This window comes from Wolffia australiana, chromosome 15, assembly GCF_029677425.1.
Source record: "Wolffia australiana isolate 7733 chromosome 15, ASM2967742v1".
In the NCBI taxonomy this organism is placed as follows: domain Eukaryota; kingdom Viridiplantae; phylum Streptophyta; class Magnoliopsida; order Alismatales; family Araceae; genus Wolffia; species Wolffia australiana.
This window is the reverse complement of record NC_135849.1, coordinates 8,505,001-8,522,500: the sequence shown is the minus strand read 5'-3', so window position 1 is coordinate 8,522,500 and position 17,500 is coordinate 8,505,001. Positions and strand designations below refer to the sequence as shown.

The window sequence follows — 17,500 nt, the reverse complement described above, 5'->3', positions numbered from 1 at the left end:
AGGACGGGACGTATAATCATCGGATAATCATCTCATGATTAGAGGATGGACAGGGCAGGGACGCGGACTGGACGATTTTTTCATCCGGGATGGAGTAATATCACTTCCCCGGATACAAATGAATTTCGGGACGCAAAATTGTCCCAAGGACCACCGGACGGGACGGTTTTCGTCATATGGGACGAAAAAACCATCTGTCCGGAAGTCTTCGACGATGGACGGACGAAAAACCGCCGGATTCACATATGACGGTTGAGATGTTGCCACGTGGCCTCGCTATGACAATTCGCATCAAAGTCCTTGTATTTTTACTTGCACACAGATGGATGCCGCTCAGAAATAATTGTAAATATGTCCCTTTGCATTCTCTCTCCTCCTTTAGTCCCTAAAAAATTTTGGAAAAATCTATATTAATATATTAAAAATATAAAATAGGTTTTTTTCCATCCGGGACGAGGGCCAGGAGAAAAAATCATCCCGGGAGGACTGGACAGGATGAAAAACCGTCCCGGTATGATTGGACGGGACGTTGTTTTAATAGTTGGATGAAAAACCATCCCAGTATGATTGGACAGGATAGTTTTTTATGGTTGGACGAAAAACCGCCCCGTCCGTCGTCCCTGAACTTACTCTGAACGTCAGGTGGGACGAATTTCGTCTCATCCTGTCCAGCGTCCACCTCCGGAACGATCCGTAACTCTAACCATTTCACTGCAGATCGTTGTGATTCAGTTACAGCAGTGGACCGTTTCGTTGTCGTTTCGAAATGTACATGTTTCACGACAACCGTTGCCAGGTCTTCACATCGTCTCTTGACCAAGATCTACCGTTGTCCCCTAAATACTGAGAAGGTGCCGAGAGCCTGAAGGGAAAACCGAGCAGGATCCGAGAGCTCGAGAGGGAGAGCCAAGTGGGAGCCTAGTGGTTGAGAGGGAAGGCTGAGCCTAGAGGTCCCGGGACGAAGAATCGTCCTGTCCAAGGGTTTGGACGAAATTTGGGACGAAAATTCATCATAGGTACCATAGGGCGGGACGGTTTTCGTCTCCTGGAATGAAAAAATTGTCCGTCTGGAGGTCTTGGATGATGGATGGACGAATCTGGACGAAAAACTGCCGGATTCCCATCTGACGGTTGAGATGTAGCCACGTGTCCTCGCTATGACAGTTTGCATCAAAGTCCCTGTATTTTTACGCGCGTGTAAACTGATGCCGCTCAAAAATAATTGTACACTTGTCCCTTTGCATTCTCTCTCCTCTATATTTCCCTAAAAAACTTTAAAAAATCTATATTAATTTATTAAAAATATAAAAGGGGTTTTCTTGTCCGGGACAACGGACGGGACGGTTGTTTCCCCGGACAGGACGAAAATTCATACCGGGAGGACGGGACGGGAAGGCTCTCATACCGTCGGACGAAAAATTCATCCTGTCCTTCGTCCCTGCTTTGAATCCGGACATCAGACGGGACGAAATTCGTCCCATCCATTGTCTAAGTCCGGGACAATCCGGAACTACGTCACGAGACATGGACGAAAATATTCAAGACGGGACAGGCTTGGGTGAAACTCTAAAACTGGGACGTGGGACGGGACGACCAGTCCCGTCCTGCGTCCCGTCCCGGACGATCCTACAAACAGTGGAGCGGTGACCATCTCTCAGTGGGCCGCCCATTATTTCAAGAAAGGGACCGGCGCTCTCCACACAGACGAAGATAGAGAGAGAGAGAGAGAAGGGTACAGAGAGAGAGAGAGAGAGAGAGAGAGAGAGAGAGAGAGAGAGAGAGAGAGAGACAGAGAGAAGGGTAGAGAGAGAGCGGGAGGGAGGAGAAGGGAGAGGGGAGGGGAGAGGGAAGAGGGTTTATCGAGATTTGAATGTGGAGTGGAGAAAGTTGGGATCTTGGGCGGAGTTTTGCGGGGTTCGAATCGGGGTTGAAATTGATGGTTGTGTAGGGCGTAATGGTGACCGATCAGGAGATTGCGAGCTGCGTGGAATCGCTGCTGAGGCAGACGGATCCGGGCGGAGCTGCTTCATCTGTCAACGTCAACGACGTGGTTCAGCAGCTAGAGGCGAAGCTAGGGTTAGATCTTTCGCATAAGGCGGGGTTCATTCGGGACCAAATCAACCTGCTTTTCAGGTCGGGAAACCGAGATCATCATGGATTTCAACCTCAGCACCATCTCCAGCAGCAGTTCATGGGCGGCCATTCTCACCAGCTGATTCCGCATCATCAGATTCCGGCTTCCCCTTTTACCCATTTTCCGCAGCAGCACGAGCTTGCATTTCGATGCGCGCCTTCGGTGTCTGTGCAGCAGCCTCACCAGTTGCTTCAGCAGCAGCCGCCGCCGCATTCGCAGGTTGATCCGGATTCCGAGTCTCCTGTCCGTGTGGCCGTCGCTGTGAAGCAAGAGCGGAGTGGAAAGGGTCGGGGATCGGGGACCAAGGGTTCGAAAGCAGCGTGAGTTTCTGTTTTGGGTTGTGGTTTGATGTCTGCTGGGATGATTAATTTCAGTGTTTTTTTGTGGGTATTGCCGGGTTTGCTTTCGTTTCTTTCGTTTCCTGGGATGAATTCTCTGGTGTTTGAGGACAGATTCAAGGAAATTATGCATCTAGGTTGGGAAGTCTCTTGTAGAATAAGTGCGATTTCACAGAATAAATGAGTTTCTCAGGGTTCGAAATCAGGGTGAGTTTCTGTTTTGGCTTGTGATTTGAGGCCTTCTGGGATGATTTATTTGAGTAATTTTTTGTGGATATTGCCGGGTTTGTTTTCGCCTGTTATTTTATTGGGATGAATTCTCTTGTGTTTGAGGACAGATTTAAGGAAATTATGCATCTAGGTTGGGTAGTCTCTTGTAGAATTAAGTGCGATTTCACAGAAAAGATGAGTTTCTCAGGGTTCGAAATCAGGCTGTGTTTCTCTTTTGTCTTGTGATTTGGGGCCTTCTGGGATGATTAATTTGAGTAATTTTTTGTGGATATTGCCGGGTTTTTTTTCGCTTGTTATTTTATTGGGATGAATTCTCTTGTGTTTGAGGACAGATTTAAGGAAATTATGCATCTAGGTTGGGTAGTCTCTTGTAGAATTAAGTGCGATTTCACAGAAAAGATGAGTTTCTCAGGGTTCGAAATCAGGCTGTGTTTCTCTTTTGTCTTGTGATTTGGGGCCTTCTGGGATGATTAATTTGAGTAGTTTTTTGTGGTTATTGCCGGGTTTGGTTTCGTTTATTTGGATGAATTCGCATGGCGTTGTCTTTGAGGACGGTGGGATTTTCTTAGTCACGTTTTTTATCAATTTCTCTTGTTTTTTGTTTGGCTAAATTCAGCATGCTTTAAGGAAATTATGCTTCTTGGTTGCGTAGTTTATTTTAAAATTGATGCGATTCCAATTTCCACAGCAAAGATGCTTCATCGTGTTCTTTTTTCTTGCTTGTTTCCAGGCAAAGTTTGTTTGATGAGAGTCTGTGATGTTCCCAAATCTTTCCATTTATAGCCTTTGCCTGACGGAGTTGATATTCTGAAAATTTCCCATCTTAATTATTGGCAAGTAATTAGGTCATTTATCTCATGGAGAAACGTTTGATATATCTTTTTTTAAAGTAATCTAACCTATATTGTTCTCATTCCCTCTCTCACCACTCTCTGCGTCTATAATGTAGTGATTTACAAAATCTTATAATTTTTACCCTCTTTTGGTTCATCGTGGGCCAGTGCTACCATTGGAGTTAAGAGAAGAGGTGGGCCTGGTGGCCTGAGCAAAGTCTGCAGCGTATCTCCTGAGCTTCAAACCATTGTTGGCGAGCCAACCATGTCGAGAACAGAGGTTGATAATAAACTATTTATTGGCCCTTTATTTTTACCGACAATAACATCAAAGCTTACCCCATTTTATTTGGCGTATTAATATTTTTTGGACGAAGATTGTGAAGCAACTGTGGGCATACATTCGAAAGAACAATCTTCAGGATCCCACCAATAAAAGGAAAATTATTTGCAACGATGAACTGCGTTTGGTTTTTGAGACAGATTCCACCGATATGTTCAAGATGAATAAATTACTGGCAAAGCACATCACAACTCTTGCTGCATCAAGTAAGGCTATCAACAGTTTTTTTTTGTCAAATACTGCCGTCAAATATTAGTAAACCTTTGATTCCGTTGGAAATTTTACACCTCGTGACAATTGCAGAAGAGCCTGAGCCGGAGGAGAAAAAGTCAAAAACAACAGATTCTCCTCCATCGACTGAGCTAGAAGCTGAGGCATCCCCTGTTCTAATATCAGACGAACTTGCTACATTCTTTGGTACTGGAAACAGGGAGATGTTCCAGTCAGAGGCGCTAAGTCGGATATGGGATTATATAAAAGTCTACCAACTGAAGGTTAATATATTTGTTATTATTTAACTTATTTTCCTTTTGACCTTTATCTCTTCCATGATATTTTTAGTTTACAGTATTCGAATCTGTTGCGTCACTGTGCAATGAGCTTTTATGCCAATTTGTTTTTTGGTTTCCGTAATGTCGTTACTTTAACTTGTTTGGCCAGATTTTAATTCTAACCTTTTTTGTCACTCCTAACCAAGATCACTTTCATGGCGGTGATTTCTGCAATGCAAGTATCTAATTACGCGTTATAAGGTGTGAAGGAAACTATAAGGAGAGAATTTTCTGACGAATTAATGGACCAGGACGCTATTGTTTGGTACTACTTTTGGGCTCTTCTGCTCGAAAACGTATATCTCCATAGATGGTATTCTGTTCCTTAGGAAGACAACGCCACATCTTATGGGACCCTTCAAGTTTTGAAGAACTCGATGTGCTGCTTGCAAGTGAGCCACTTGTGGCAAGTGCGTAAATGGACCTAGGACATCCTACTAATTGCTCATACGGACATTTCTCCGCCGATTCATACTCTTCACGCATATCATGCTTCTGGTCACTGGCATTTCCTTTGGATTTAAAAATACATATTTTTTTAAGAAAGCAGAAATCCCCTTGGCAAGTGAGCAACCTCGATCTTTTAGAAAACATGGATTTGACCCAAACTCTTCCCTTGAAATTCTTTGGATAGTTGGTGCCTTTGGGCTTCAATTTCCTAAGTTTCAGCCCCGGAGATTATTATGTTATCTAGGCAAATCATTATTATGGATACTCTCCTGAAGGAGAGTGTGTAATATACGAAGGGTGGCCTCCATTACTTTTAAAGAGATGAGGTGTCTTCATTTACGAAACTTGGCCTGGGGAGATTGCTTAAACCAAGTACAGACTCCCTCTCTTGACTCTGTCCGTTTCCCACTTACCAGGGAACTAACCTTAATCAAGGTTCATATCATTTATGCACTGTTTGAGTCTTGATAAGGGCTCATCACAGAAGTCTCAGTTAACCACTGAGTGTATTTTGTTTGGAATAATAACCGTTTCTTGACAATATTTGGGTCAAAAGTACTCCCCTTCAAAGTCGTTTGGGACACCCCTTAGATGAATGATCGTTTGGGGATTTCCTGGCATGCGTAGCTGAATCGGGCTGTCGCGAGGACAAGAACTCCTGATTCGGATCCCATCTTCATCTTCTCTTTGCCTTCATCCTCCTATCTTCCGGTTCGTTTTATTAATCTTCGATTGATCTCAATGGGGATATATGCAGCAAATCTAGGGTCTCCATAAAATTTACACGGCAGACACTCACCTGTACAGGGGACCAGAAACAAACTCAAGTAGAGCAATTTCATCAAGGTGGCTTCCTTGTAAATTCTGAGTAGATCCTTTGATTGGGGATCTATTGGAAATGGAGAATCTAGTGGAATGAGGAAAAGATGGGGAGAATCTGGATTCAAAATCAGCAATTTCAATTCAATGCATGCAGCCTGAATCATTCCGATAAATTCTCCTGTTTGGCCCTATATAGATGCCATGTTGGAGGCTGTAATTGTCCTCAAGAAGAGGGCAGAGTAGATAACACCACAAAAACAATTTATTGATGAAGGCATTTGAAGATAAGGTAGGAAATATGCCTCTATTTGTAGCGGCAGGTACAAATGCAACAAATGGTAGGTAAAATAATAAATTATGACATTCTTATGTTGATCATTTTTAAAAAATTTTAATACTAATATTTTGCCTCTGTTTCGTAGAATAATAAGTAGCTTTCACTCTTCATTGGAGAAAATTTATGAGTAACCTTTATCAGAGATGTTGAGAATAATAAGTTTAACCATCTGATTTTTATTCACTATCCACAACCGTGAGATCATCAACGTAGGGCCATCAGTTTCCGGGAGATGCACCTATTCCGCTCGTTTTCCACTTCCATACTTTTTGTTTCTTAAACCAGAGCTGAACGACCAGTGTTGAGTTCATCTGATCTTGTGTTATTTGATTACCTCAAGAAAAGATATGTATTTCCAATAACTTTGCAGTTACGTTTTGTTTTTTTTTATTATTTTTTTCTCAACCATGTTGCGGAATTGTTATTAAGAAGTAAGAAAAAAAATCATTCCCTTTTCATCGATTAATTCAAATTAATGCAAGTATTCTGTGTCTTTTCTAAAAAAATTGTTAATTTTTATGTTCTATCAGGATCCGGTAAACCCAAAGATGATACGCTGTGACGCTAAGCTTCAGCAACTCTTCGGCTGTGAAAGCTTGTCTGCGCTGGGCGTCTCAGAAATGCTGGGCCGGCATTTGTTCAAGCAATCATGATCAATTCTACGGTCAGATTTGTCCCAATTATCTCAAACTCTCTTTTCCACGGCCAGATTTTTTCTGCTTTAAAATATATTTCTCGGCTAATTATGGTTATTATTTTTGGCAGGTATTCTGATCATGCATGCATGGCCTTTAACTGGATTTAAATAGCGTACAAGATGCCAGGAAATGGCGTCCTTTTTTTCTTTTTTTTTTCAAATGCTTTTATTGGTTTCTTAAAGATCGGGGAATGAAAAAAGGGCTTTAATTTCCTTGACCAACTGATGGAGCTAGAGCCGTTCGATCTGATCGGACGGCTGAGAATGACGTCTTGTATTATAAAATACCCTTTTATTTAGTAAGATTCTGACCCCTCAATATTCACGAATATATTTACATAACAAAAAAAAAAGAAAAAACAACCGAAAAAGTGGAAATTTTGAATTACTTGTGTGGTGGTTAGCTATATATAGTGTTCGAAATTCTGTTATCTTGGGTTGGACTGCTTTGCTATGGCGGGATTGGGGAAGCTGGCGGTGGCGCGAGATTGGTCGTCTTCTTCTGCTAAATTCGTGCGGAGAGGAGAAAAGAGAGATCGAATCTACGTTGCGGCGGTTCCTCTGAGGGCGGCTGGACCTGCGCAGGGTTTGTTTTCCGCGGGATATTCTCTCCGTTTGTGGGAATTGCAGCATTTCATGGTTCTAATCGATCGCCGCGAATGCTCTTCGCATGACATGAAGGTGCGGCGTTTCGGATTTTTGTCTCCCGTGATTCGTAATTTAGAAGCCGGACGGTCTCGCGGAGAGGGACGATCTTCCGGATGATGTTTTTTCTGTTTTGTATTCTGTGTTCTGGCGTTATCGTCAGTCTCTGTGCTTGGATTGGCTTTTCGCTGTTAGATGGACGCTGCGAGGAGGCTTTTGTCAACGAATTCGTGATTCGAGTGCGGTGTGCAGCATTTATCTTGTTTCTTTAGTTGTTGATTCGTTTTGTGGTCTAACCTTTATCGTGCGCGTTGAAGAATCTTAATTAGACTCTGGTTTTGTACGATAATCGTCAAGATGTGCTCATTTAATTGCAAAGATCAGAAGAACTGGGAGCCAATGCCTTTGTGTTTAGGATACTTGAATTCTCACTTTCTTGCTAATTATATTTTTACTAAGTCTAAGAAGAAAATGGCGTATTTTAGTCAAAAGGAGAAAATAAGCGCACATATATGCAAATAACCTCGGATGCAAATAGTTGGTTCAATGTTTCACCTGTGACTTTGATCATTTAGTCCTGCAGATTATTTTTTTCACTCCGTGGGACATTAATTCTTCGGGTTTCGATTTGGAAACCTAAAGTTCCGCGACTTTTTCAATTATGATGGTCTTTTAGTCTGACGATTATAATTCCAGAGCAGATTTCTGTTTTCGACTTCCAACCTTGTGATCCAGAGAGCATCTATGTTGCACTGGCAGCTTTGTCGCGCAAAAAGGTGCCAGGTTGTATGATGATCACTCAGTTTTCTCCTCCACTATTTGAATATTTGCAGCTCCTCAACTACTTGACAAAAAAATTAGTTGGTTTCCTCGGCTTTTGTTCCAGTATTTTCTGATTCTCCCTCTGATTCTGACAATTAAATGCATTAAAAATTAAAGAGACGCCAAGTGAATATGAATACAAATACAATTAGATTCACACCACCACAAATTGTGAAACACTTTAAACTATCGTTAATTTGTCCATTTCATTCTCCTCTGGTCTCATTGTGAGATTGATAGACGCGGACTGAACTTCACTGGAATTCCTGAAGGAGATCAATGGAAGACAATAGAACAAAGAGGATGAAATGGAGGTAGGAGTTGAGAAAAATAGTTTGAAAGAAGGCCTCCCCATAGCATTCGTCAAGGCGTCTCTACTTCATTGATGGGTATTGATACTCTTATAGATATCAGGAAATATTTATTGTTATTTCCTGCCTGTATGGTTATAATGATATTCAAAATGATGTAAACTAGATTCAAAATGACGTTGCAGAGATCGCCTCGCATATCCCTACAGAGACTTGATTGCTGACTAAGGAATCAAGTCTTTGGAGTTGTCCAACCAATCCATGTGTATAGGACTATAGCTATCCATTAAAATAGTAATAAATACAGTAAATCTACTTCCTGAATAGCCATGTCACCAGAACTAATGTCCGACAGAAATTCCTACCTTATTGAAGAAATATTTTTTTCCCTGAATAAAAACATGGTGATGTATTCTCCCTCGTGTTTTGTCTCTAAACCTTTTTTTAAAAAGATTTCAATATATTGTCCTGAACTAAAATAAGTTTTCCAGGTACTATCTTGAAGAGAACTTTGCACAAACTTCCCAAAACGAGATGTTGGTTTATCGGACTATGCGAGAAAGATGCCATGGAAGCAGCAAATCAGTTTAACCAAAGTTGGGATAACAATTTAATCATTGGAGCCCATGATTGTCGACATTACACAAATGGTAAGTTATAATAATTTTGAGAAATTTATCTCAATTTTTTATAAAGAAAAAAAGGATGTGTCACATGATTTATGTTTCTCAGGGTTGGTCCAGGAATTAACTGGCATGAAGAATGTTGTTGAGGACCTGAGAAGGAAAGGCTTTGAGTATTGAGCTCTCTCGTCGTTCTTGGCACAGAAGGCATCAACATGGAGTGTCGTTTACTGATGATTAATGACCAAAAGGTTAGTCCCATATGGAAAATTATCTCTTAGGTTTAAATCACATATCATGGAAAAGAAACAAAAAACACAGTTATATTAATTTGGATCTCGGTGAGGCCTGTTGGTCTGTCAAAAAAAATCCTATATTATATTTTTGAAGAAAATCTGCAAAACCCAATGCTTTTATGGCACAAAAACCCATCAAATGGACTCAAAAGCTTTCAACAAAATCAGAAAAAAGAAGACAATTGTCTGAAATTTATTCTCCATTTTCTTATGGATGAATTGCATGAAGTTTTATGCACTGGAAATCGTATTCTAATATCATTTTTTGCATGGAGATAAAACCCCTCTTTCATTCATTTATATTGGTTACATTTGTTTACATAACATTGCAGAATGCATAAGGATGCTATATATGTTTTCCCATGATGCATAAATCTAATATGAGAACACGACGGTAATTAATAGAAGTTAAGTAATAAAAAGGAAATGAAATTAATTTTTTGGGGGAAATTTAATATAAATCCCTCTTTGGCAAGAAGGTTGACATTTCAAACATTAATATAAATATATTTATATAGCATGTTATTTCAGGAATGTGGTTAGACAATAGTTTGTACAAAATATTTGGAGAATCATTTCATACAAATACTTTGGAAATTTGTTTTAGGAAAATGTCATGAAAACATTTGATGAAATCATGTAGAGGAATTTCATGAAAATATTTTGTGATTTCTTTCCACCAAAAATTTGGAAAAATAATGTTAGAAAAATATTATTAAGTCCCAGACTTAGGTCTTTCCTTAGCCACAAACCAGAAAATGATCATTGAAGCAAACCGGTCTTCCTGATAGATATTATTATATTAACTTGTCTCAACTCTATAGTTATGGGTAAACCTATGATGACTTGAAGTCTTATAAATATTTTTAAAATACAGCCTTACAAATGAGATTTTCTCTGAGTTTGTATTCAAAATCTCTGTCATTGAAATTATGGAGCATCCAGTGTTTATATTAAGAATAACCCCTATGATAATCACCCCTAGTATCCAGTTCTTATGTCCAACATCCAAAGCTTCCACTAGGAAATAATTAAGGAAATCAAAATCTAAATCAAGAATATAAAAAATATAAAAAAGAATTGAAGGATAATAAAAAAGGATATTGAAGTGTATTTTCCCTCATTCAAGGTTGTTAATTTGGTGAAGTCTTATCATGCCTAATTTTTATTATGGAAGACACAAGCATGTAGTGTCACTTGATGGGTGCTTTTATACCCAACTTTTAAACAGCTTGATTAGAGTCAAAGTTGTGTAAGTGGTCCTTTGACCTGAACACCAAAAACATCTTGTGGATCAAGCAATATATTTTGACTACAATGAATTCAATGAAATATTTTATTTTCACCATCTAGGGATTCTTCCAGGTGAATTCAATGAACCCATTCACTAAAGAGCACCCAATATTTCCTTAGCATCTTGACAAGAATTTTTATTAGATAAACCATAATCATCATATGAGTGGGGGAAATAGGACTGCTCCATTCAGATATTTTTATGTCAATCTCAAGTATGCTGTAAATAGGAAAGGTTTTGATTTTTTCTTATAGTTAATTGATCATTGTATAATTTTCTCATCACAATTTACTAATCATTACATTTATTATTGGATGTCATGAGATGTGCATAATAATCCATATGCATCTATCAACGAACGCTCAATGAGATGTAAAATGTGTGGTTGACTTCTAGGTTGTTTATAAGTCCATCTAAGGTATTATCAATAGATTTTCATGAATCTAAATCTCATATATGGAAACATTATCAGCGGAATATACATATTTTCAACTAACTTCTACTTGAATTCTTAGAATTAAACAACTTTTAATATTACTGAATATTTTGTATTCTCATTTGTGCGGGACTTCATAAATTAGATTGGATGACGATCTATGGGCTGCAGTACTTTATGGGAGCTTAAATTTAATCCTTTGGCTTTGTGGACTAAAGGCAGGAATTTTGGGTTCGGGCTACAAAGGATAAGTTAGAGGGCTTTCGGCAACAACTTAGACCCACCCAGTTACCCATCAGTTCCCATCCTAGAGGGGGCGCAGGAGACTTAAACTGAAAATCCATCAACTAGTGAGAAAAGAGGAAGAAATAGGAAGGATAGATATTACAAAAATATAGAAGGGTATTTCAGTAATCATATTCTATGTATAAATATTTTCTTCTTTTGTCCTCCCCAATACACATGAACTCTAGGAGAGGCTGGATGACAAAACAAGGCTTTCTCCAGCATCCAGGTTGGTAGGTCGAGCTGATATAAGTGGTTTGACAACTTTGCACATTATTAATCCTCCCTTAGTAGTGAAAAGACATGATCCTAAAAAATATAGGGATTCCATGTGAGAGTGAAATTTTAAGAACTAAATACATGATCATCAAAACATTAGGAACTCACATCTCATCATTTCCCATTCATTGCACCCATTTTTCATTTTTTTTCTTCTCATATGTAAAATTCAACATGTTCTCTCTCTCCCCGTGAGCTCAAATTTTCTCTTAAACTTCTAGAATTGACCGCCATTTATTTCTTAGTTCTATCTCTGAAAAATTAAAAAAAATCATTTTAATTTTCAAATCATCCTTTTGCTACAAAATGTGTGCAACCCACAGAACATGTACGTCCATCAGCCACATGCACCTTCAGGCTGTCTCAAGAGCTTACAAAATGCATGCTGTAAGGCCTGGTTGCATGGCTACCATTTCCGTGACTGTTGTGCAACATATGATGTAGACATTTGTGCATACACGGCCAACCAGTGCAAACCACTTTCCACTTTAATTTATATTTATTTTATTAATTTTACATATTAACCACACTATTATAAATTAATATCAAGTGAATACAAATACTATACATTATTCAAATAAATAATTTCAGTCATATAATTATTCCGAGGTATTTTGAAAAATACAAAATATATATTTTCTTTCTAAACCATCATACTATTTTTTGAACCTAAAAATATTAAAAAGTCAAATTCCTTCCTCCTCGTGGATCAATCCCCTTCTTGCCCTCAATTTATAACAGAATAAGAAAGATATAAAATCACATAAATTTTAATAAAACAATATAATAGCATTCTCAAACTAATATAATCTTCCTATACTCTAGATAATGATATTTTTTTTCTGCAATAAGAGGTTTCGAAACCAGTTTAAAAAAAGAGAAAAAAAATGTCATAGAAATTAAATATGATATCACAGAGGATATCATTAATAGTACAGAGAATTTTTTTCCCTCTATGTCTTCATCTTCGAGTTAAACTGAAGTCTTTCTCAAGATACACATTACTTCATCCTATGGAGGTGATTTTTGGGATTGAATTTTTTTTAATAAAAAACTTTACTGCTTTAAATTCCTTGTATGGATAAATGTAAAGCCCCAAAGTATGCAGCATTCTTTCACAGAGGCATGCATTATAACTGTGGGGATATGTCTGTGTGCTGGACTCACAACTTGAAGACTGAGGCCTTAGTTAGAAGCCACAACATGCACTACGGGTGACGACGCCCGACCCTGATCTTTTAGGCCATCGCCCTCATGGTGCATGTGCACATCGGTGCTCCAGCGCGACGGATCAGGGAAGGTCTGTGCGTGCTGGGGTTCAAGTCACTAGGGGAGCACGCGGGGGCATTAAGCACAACGCGCGTGCGTAAGATGCGCAGGCTAGGTGGCAGTAATGTGGCGCTGTTCGCGCAGTTGTGCGGGTAAGCCACACGACTGTGCCCACTGCATGACTGCGCGCGGCATGACTGCGCGTGATCTGCGCACATCGCGTGTGTGGGATGCGGGGCGGAATACATTCCGCCAGGAAACTAAGGCATTGACGCACATGGAGTGTCGAGACAGCGTGGGCACTTGGTCGCCCCCGTAGGTAGCGATGGGGGTGCACCGTCCAACTTGAGGTGCCAAGCACTTGGGCGTCCGAGCGGACTACGCGCAATAGGTGTCAGCGCCGGTGCTGGTGGCGTGTGGAGCGTTAATGCTGGGATGGGCAGGTGGCCTGTGCCACGATCATGGGTGCATGGTGTCCAGCTCAAGGGCACGCATGTAGGGGCAGGGCCGGCGGGCATGCACGGCGAGTGGCGGACATGAAGATGCAAAAGCGACAGTACCAAGGCACGCAACGCTTCATCTTGATACTTCTGTATCATCCCTCATCTTCCCCCATGTAATGTCCATGACTACGACGTAACCTCAAAACGATATTAATGCAACGATCTTATTCCCTGATGGGGCTACGTCCCCACCCTCTCCTCTAACTCCTCCTATGCGTACTTAAGCTATTGTGAAGACTTCCGCTGCAGCAAAGCAAGGTTTCTCAGTGTTCTGCTCCAACACTAAGGTCACATTTGAGCAATATTCCTAGCTCGGGATTTGACTGTAAGAAAATAAACTATATGGACCTAGGTAAGATAAACTAGTTCTTATTATGGGATAGTAAGAACTAGTTCTTATTATCAAATATTTTTTTTTAATGGGATAGAAGTATGATTATTAATATATTTATCATCCTTCTATTGATTGATTCTCATCATTAAAATATATTTTGGTCAGAATCTTAAAGCAAAATATTTTGATGGAAAATTTTAATATTATTTCTTATCAATTTAAAATTAGTCACATTTGAATCAAAATATAAAAATAGGTTTATTATTTGTCTATACTCTTTAACCTTTATTCTCTTCCTTCCTGGATTGATCAATCAAACCAAGATTTGTGATAGTCGTCCATATGTTTACTTTCATTCACTATGTAACATATAATAACTATGGAGTTGCTAGAGTATTCGTCTCTTGCACAATTCTGGTGATATATAACTACGGAGTAAACAAATAAGGCTTCTAAAATACAAGTTGTGTACTCATTTCTCACCTAGCCATCTATCTACTGGGAATTTTTTTGGAAATATATGTGGTCGACAATCCAATCACACATTCCCTATCTCATTCCATGTTTGTTAATAGAACATATTCATTATAGTTTGTGTGATGCTTATAACAAAGTCCATGCATACATGAACCGACTTAGTGAATTATGATGAGATCGTAATACAACGATCACTAATCTTTAAGGATGTGTTCTAACTATTCCTATTAGAAGGATAATCTAGAAGGACATCAAAATATCTTGATAGAATATCAATATCTATCCTCACTCATACAATGAGTATGGTTGTTCCTGTAGCCATTAGTGTGGAGACACTAAGGATAGATAGTGGGTGCTCTTTAGTGGTATTACACTGAACATTCAATCAGGTTGATTCAAGTTATGGTTGTGTAAGTGGTCCTTAGACCTGAGACACCAAAGACATCTCTTGGATGGACAGTTGTACTTTGACTATAACCTACGTGTCCCTAATCATGGGATTCTAAATCGTCTTAGTTCGAGTGCATCAAGAAGTTCACGAACACAACTGAGTGGTCAAGATAGGATCATCCACCCTCGGTATAAGAGATGATAGCTCAAGGAAGACTATGTGATGAAGTCCTTGGCCAAGACAATGAAATATCAGGAGAAGAGTTCTCTAATGGTTTTCGAATACATCAGTACTAACTCGGACGATTGATTAGGGTTTGAAAGTAGACCATACCCTAAGTCATCCTATGGATGAGGGACTATACATACATACATTCTGATGACAAAAAATTTCCATGAGTGAGTCAATACGCACTCCTTTGTATCTTCTAGATCACGAGGTGTAGCTTGGCACCCCACATGTTGGAGACTGAACCTATCGATTGGGTTAAATCGATCTGACTTTAATTAATATGTATGTTAATATGCTAAATTAATTTTAAAGGTCAATAAAGGTTATTAGGCTGCTCTAATCATTAACTATACTGATACATGGCCTAGAGGGTCGCACGCGATTAGTCTTTTGGATGTCTAAAGATATACTTAAGTTTTCGGATCTTTTATGAAAAATACTAACAAATACCCACTTAGTATAAATAGGGAAGGCCCTTAATGAAACTCACCCAGGCCAGAATTTTTGTGGGTTCTTCCCCTTCTTCTCCCCTCTCCCCATAACTCCTTTTTATTTTCAATGCAATCGGGTCATCATAAGAATGGCGACGGAGATTGAACGGGGCTCGTCAACAAGGAGGAGATCAGATGTGCAGAGGACTATGCGGATATGTCTAGAGGCTGCACACTTGAGCAGCTCGACTCATTTCACTCTAGGATCCAAGAAATCAATGATGCAATCTGTGCATAGGTTCTTCATTTCAATGGTTTTATCAATACCTTTATTCACTATGTTATGTGTCTTCCGTTGCATGGAATCCTCTTCTTCATCCATGTCAAAGCCTAAGGAACCCAAAAATTTTGAGAAACAAATATATTCCTCCATAATATACTTTAATAAAAATCATTACGATTTTGGCAAAGGAGAAAAAGAGACTGACAAAACCCATGAAGATCCTCAAGTTCATCCATGTGACTCACTTGAACCTTTGAAATAAATTTAAAAGTCTCAAAGCAATGAATATTAGTTTTACCATGTTTTTTCCTTTATCCTTTCATTTCATTTAATCCTTCTCATATGGTAAACGTTCAAAGTCTTCATCCTGATTATGTTCCAACTGATGGAACATATATTAGGGTTAATTATATTATTTGAGGCTTCTAATTTTACTTATGAGCACAGAGATATTAAAGTAATATACACAAGGTTAAATGTATGGATTATCTAAATTTAAAGTCTAATTCCTACTTTCTAGACTTTTTGTATTTCTAAGAATCAAATCTTATTTAATAAAATCAAGCTTATCAAAATTTATTCAAATAGTTCTAGTAAGGTGAAAATTATTATTCCTAGTTACCAAATTTATCAAAGATTTATAGAATAGTTTTTGACCTTTATCTAAATTTTACCTTCACTTGATAAGGGATTTGTGCCCAGTGGAGACTGTGGAATGGAGTGGTTTCACTATGTGGTGGAGATGGTGGCAGTTTTGCACTAGTGAGAGATGGAGTGAGGCAAGTGGTATGTATATGCAATATGTGGTGGCAAAGAAGATGGAGGATAATACACACAAGGGAGAGTTGGAATCAGTGGTGGTGTGTAGGATGGTGAAAACCTATGATATCCTCGGCAATGATAACCTGGGAAAAATGATGAAGACATGAGTCTGAAAAATACAAATATTACACCACCCTTTTTGTCACATGCCCAACGAGCCAAGTGGTGCTTTCTCTTCACAAGTTTTGATCTGATCATTTCTCCTTCAACCCATCCTCGTTGAATCTCAGTTATGAAGTCAAACAAGTTTTTGAATGAAAAACTCACTTAACTAATTATAATTTGGAAAAACTCCAATGGTTTCTTTATAGAAGGATGGGGGATCTACTTAGACATCGTGACTATGGACAGAGGGAAAGACAGAACTACCATGTATGGGCATCGTGATTATGGACATCGTGACTATGGTGCATTTATTGAAAAAATGCTTTATTTTTTTATCTTGGTTAGGCAAAAACTATAAATAAAATAAGGCATAAAGATACAAGTCATAGTTATGGAACACCTCCAATGATTGGTTGAGAATAATCATTCATCATAATGTAACAAGTCGGATTACGCCGCCTGGCATAATGCTTTACATATATATATATATAATTTGGGAAATATATTTATTCACACATAAATTTAGGAAATATTTTTTTGGCATGTATGTATTTAATTACAGATGGACATTGGTTTATTTAAGTTAATTTATCAGTTGGAGTCCACTTTTAATCACGCAATATTGCTTTTGCTGGTTCTTGGAATTCAGAGTTCCCTAATTTAGACTTACACATGACATTTGAAGCTACAACTGTCGCAAAAATTTCTTAATATTTATTTTGATATGATTCATTTGGAATATTTGATAATCCATCCCATTTAAAAGGATAAATAAATGGATAAATGAGGGTTCATAGTGCGACAAAAATTCCACCAGCAGACATGTTTTAAGATTAGTTCAACTTTTATTTGTGTAGTTTTTCTGTGTATTATCTCCTTGGCAGCCAAACTATAAGGTCTCCAATTAAAGAAAGGCAATGCAGATTC

General features: G+C 38.7%; 2 protein-coding genes across 3 annotated transcripts; both read left to right on the top strand.

Moving 5' to 3' along the window:
* The first annotated feature begins 1,743 nt into the window (after window positions 1–1,743).
* On the top strand, window positions 1,744–7,055 carry LOC144712874 (uncharacterized). Of its 2 annotated transcripts, none has more exons than XM_078587243.1 (6): window positions 1,744–2,454; window positions 3,705–3,816; window positions 3,914–4,085; window positions 4,186–4,373; window positions 6,570–6,703; window positions 6,805–7,055. In XM_078587243.1, exons 1-5 carry the CDS (start codon window positions 1,955–1,957, stop codon window positions 6,690–6,692), a joined length of 1,095 nt encoding a protein of 364 aa, XP_078443369.1. In that variant the 5' UTR covers window positions 1,744–1,954; the 3' UTR covers window positions 6,693–6,703; window positions 6,805–7,055. The 2 variants fall into 2 exon arrangements, with proteins under 2 accessions (XP_078443369.1, XP_078443367.1); XM_078587241.1 differs by having other exon boundaries at window positions 1,750–2,454; window positions 4,183–4,373.
* A 99-nt stretch (window positions 7,056–7,154) lies between these two features.
* On the top strand, window positions 7,155–9,425 carry LOC144712875 (PTB domain engulfment adapter). Its single transcript, XM_078587244.1, has 4 exons — window positions 7,155–7,417; window positions 8,083–8,164; window positions 9,006–9,164; window positions 9,247–9,425. The coding sequence occupies exons 1-4, from the start codon at window positions 7,190–7,192 to the stop codon at window positions 9,315–9,317; spliced, it is 540 nt and encodes a 179-aa protein (XP_078443370.1). The 5' UTR covers window positions 7,155–7,189; the 3' UTR covers window positions 9,318–9,425.
* Window positions 9,426–17,500: the final 8,075 nt, after the last annotated feature.

Bases quoted from the DNA above. Each gene is read 5' to 3' on its own strand.
- LOC144712874 (XM_078587241.1), top strand. From the start codon at position 1,955: ATGGTGACCGATCAGGAGATTGCGAGCTGCGTGGAATCGCTGCTGAGG. The intron at 2,455-3,704 runs GTGAGTTTCTGT...ATCGTGGGCCAG, and splicing joins ACCAAGGGTTCGAAAGCAGC to TGCTACCATTGGAGTTAAGA. The intron at 3,817-3,913 runs GTTGATAATAAA...TTTTGGACGAAG, and splicing joins CAACCATGTCGAGAACAGAG to ATTGTGAAGCAACTGTGGGC.
- LOC144712875 (XM_078587244.1), top strand. From the start codon at position 7,190: ATGGCGGGATTGGGGAAGCTGGCGGTGGCGCGAGATTGGTCGTCTTCT. The intron at 8,165-9,005 runs GTTGTATGATGA...TAAGTTTTCCAG, and splicing joins GTCGCGCAAAAAGGTGCCAG to GTACTATCTTGAAGAGAACT. The intron at 9,165-9,246 runs GTAAGTTATAAT...TATGTTTCTCAG, and splicing joins TTGTCGACATTACACAAATG to GGTTGGTCCAGGAATTAACT.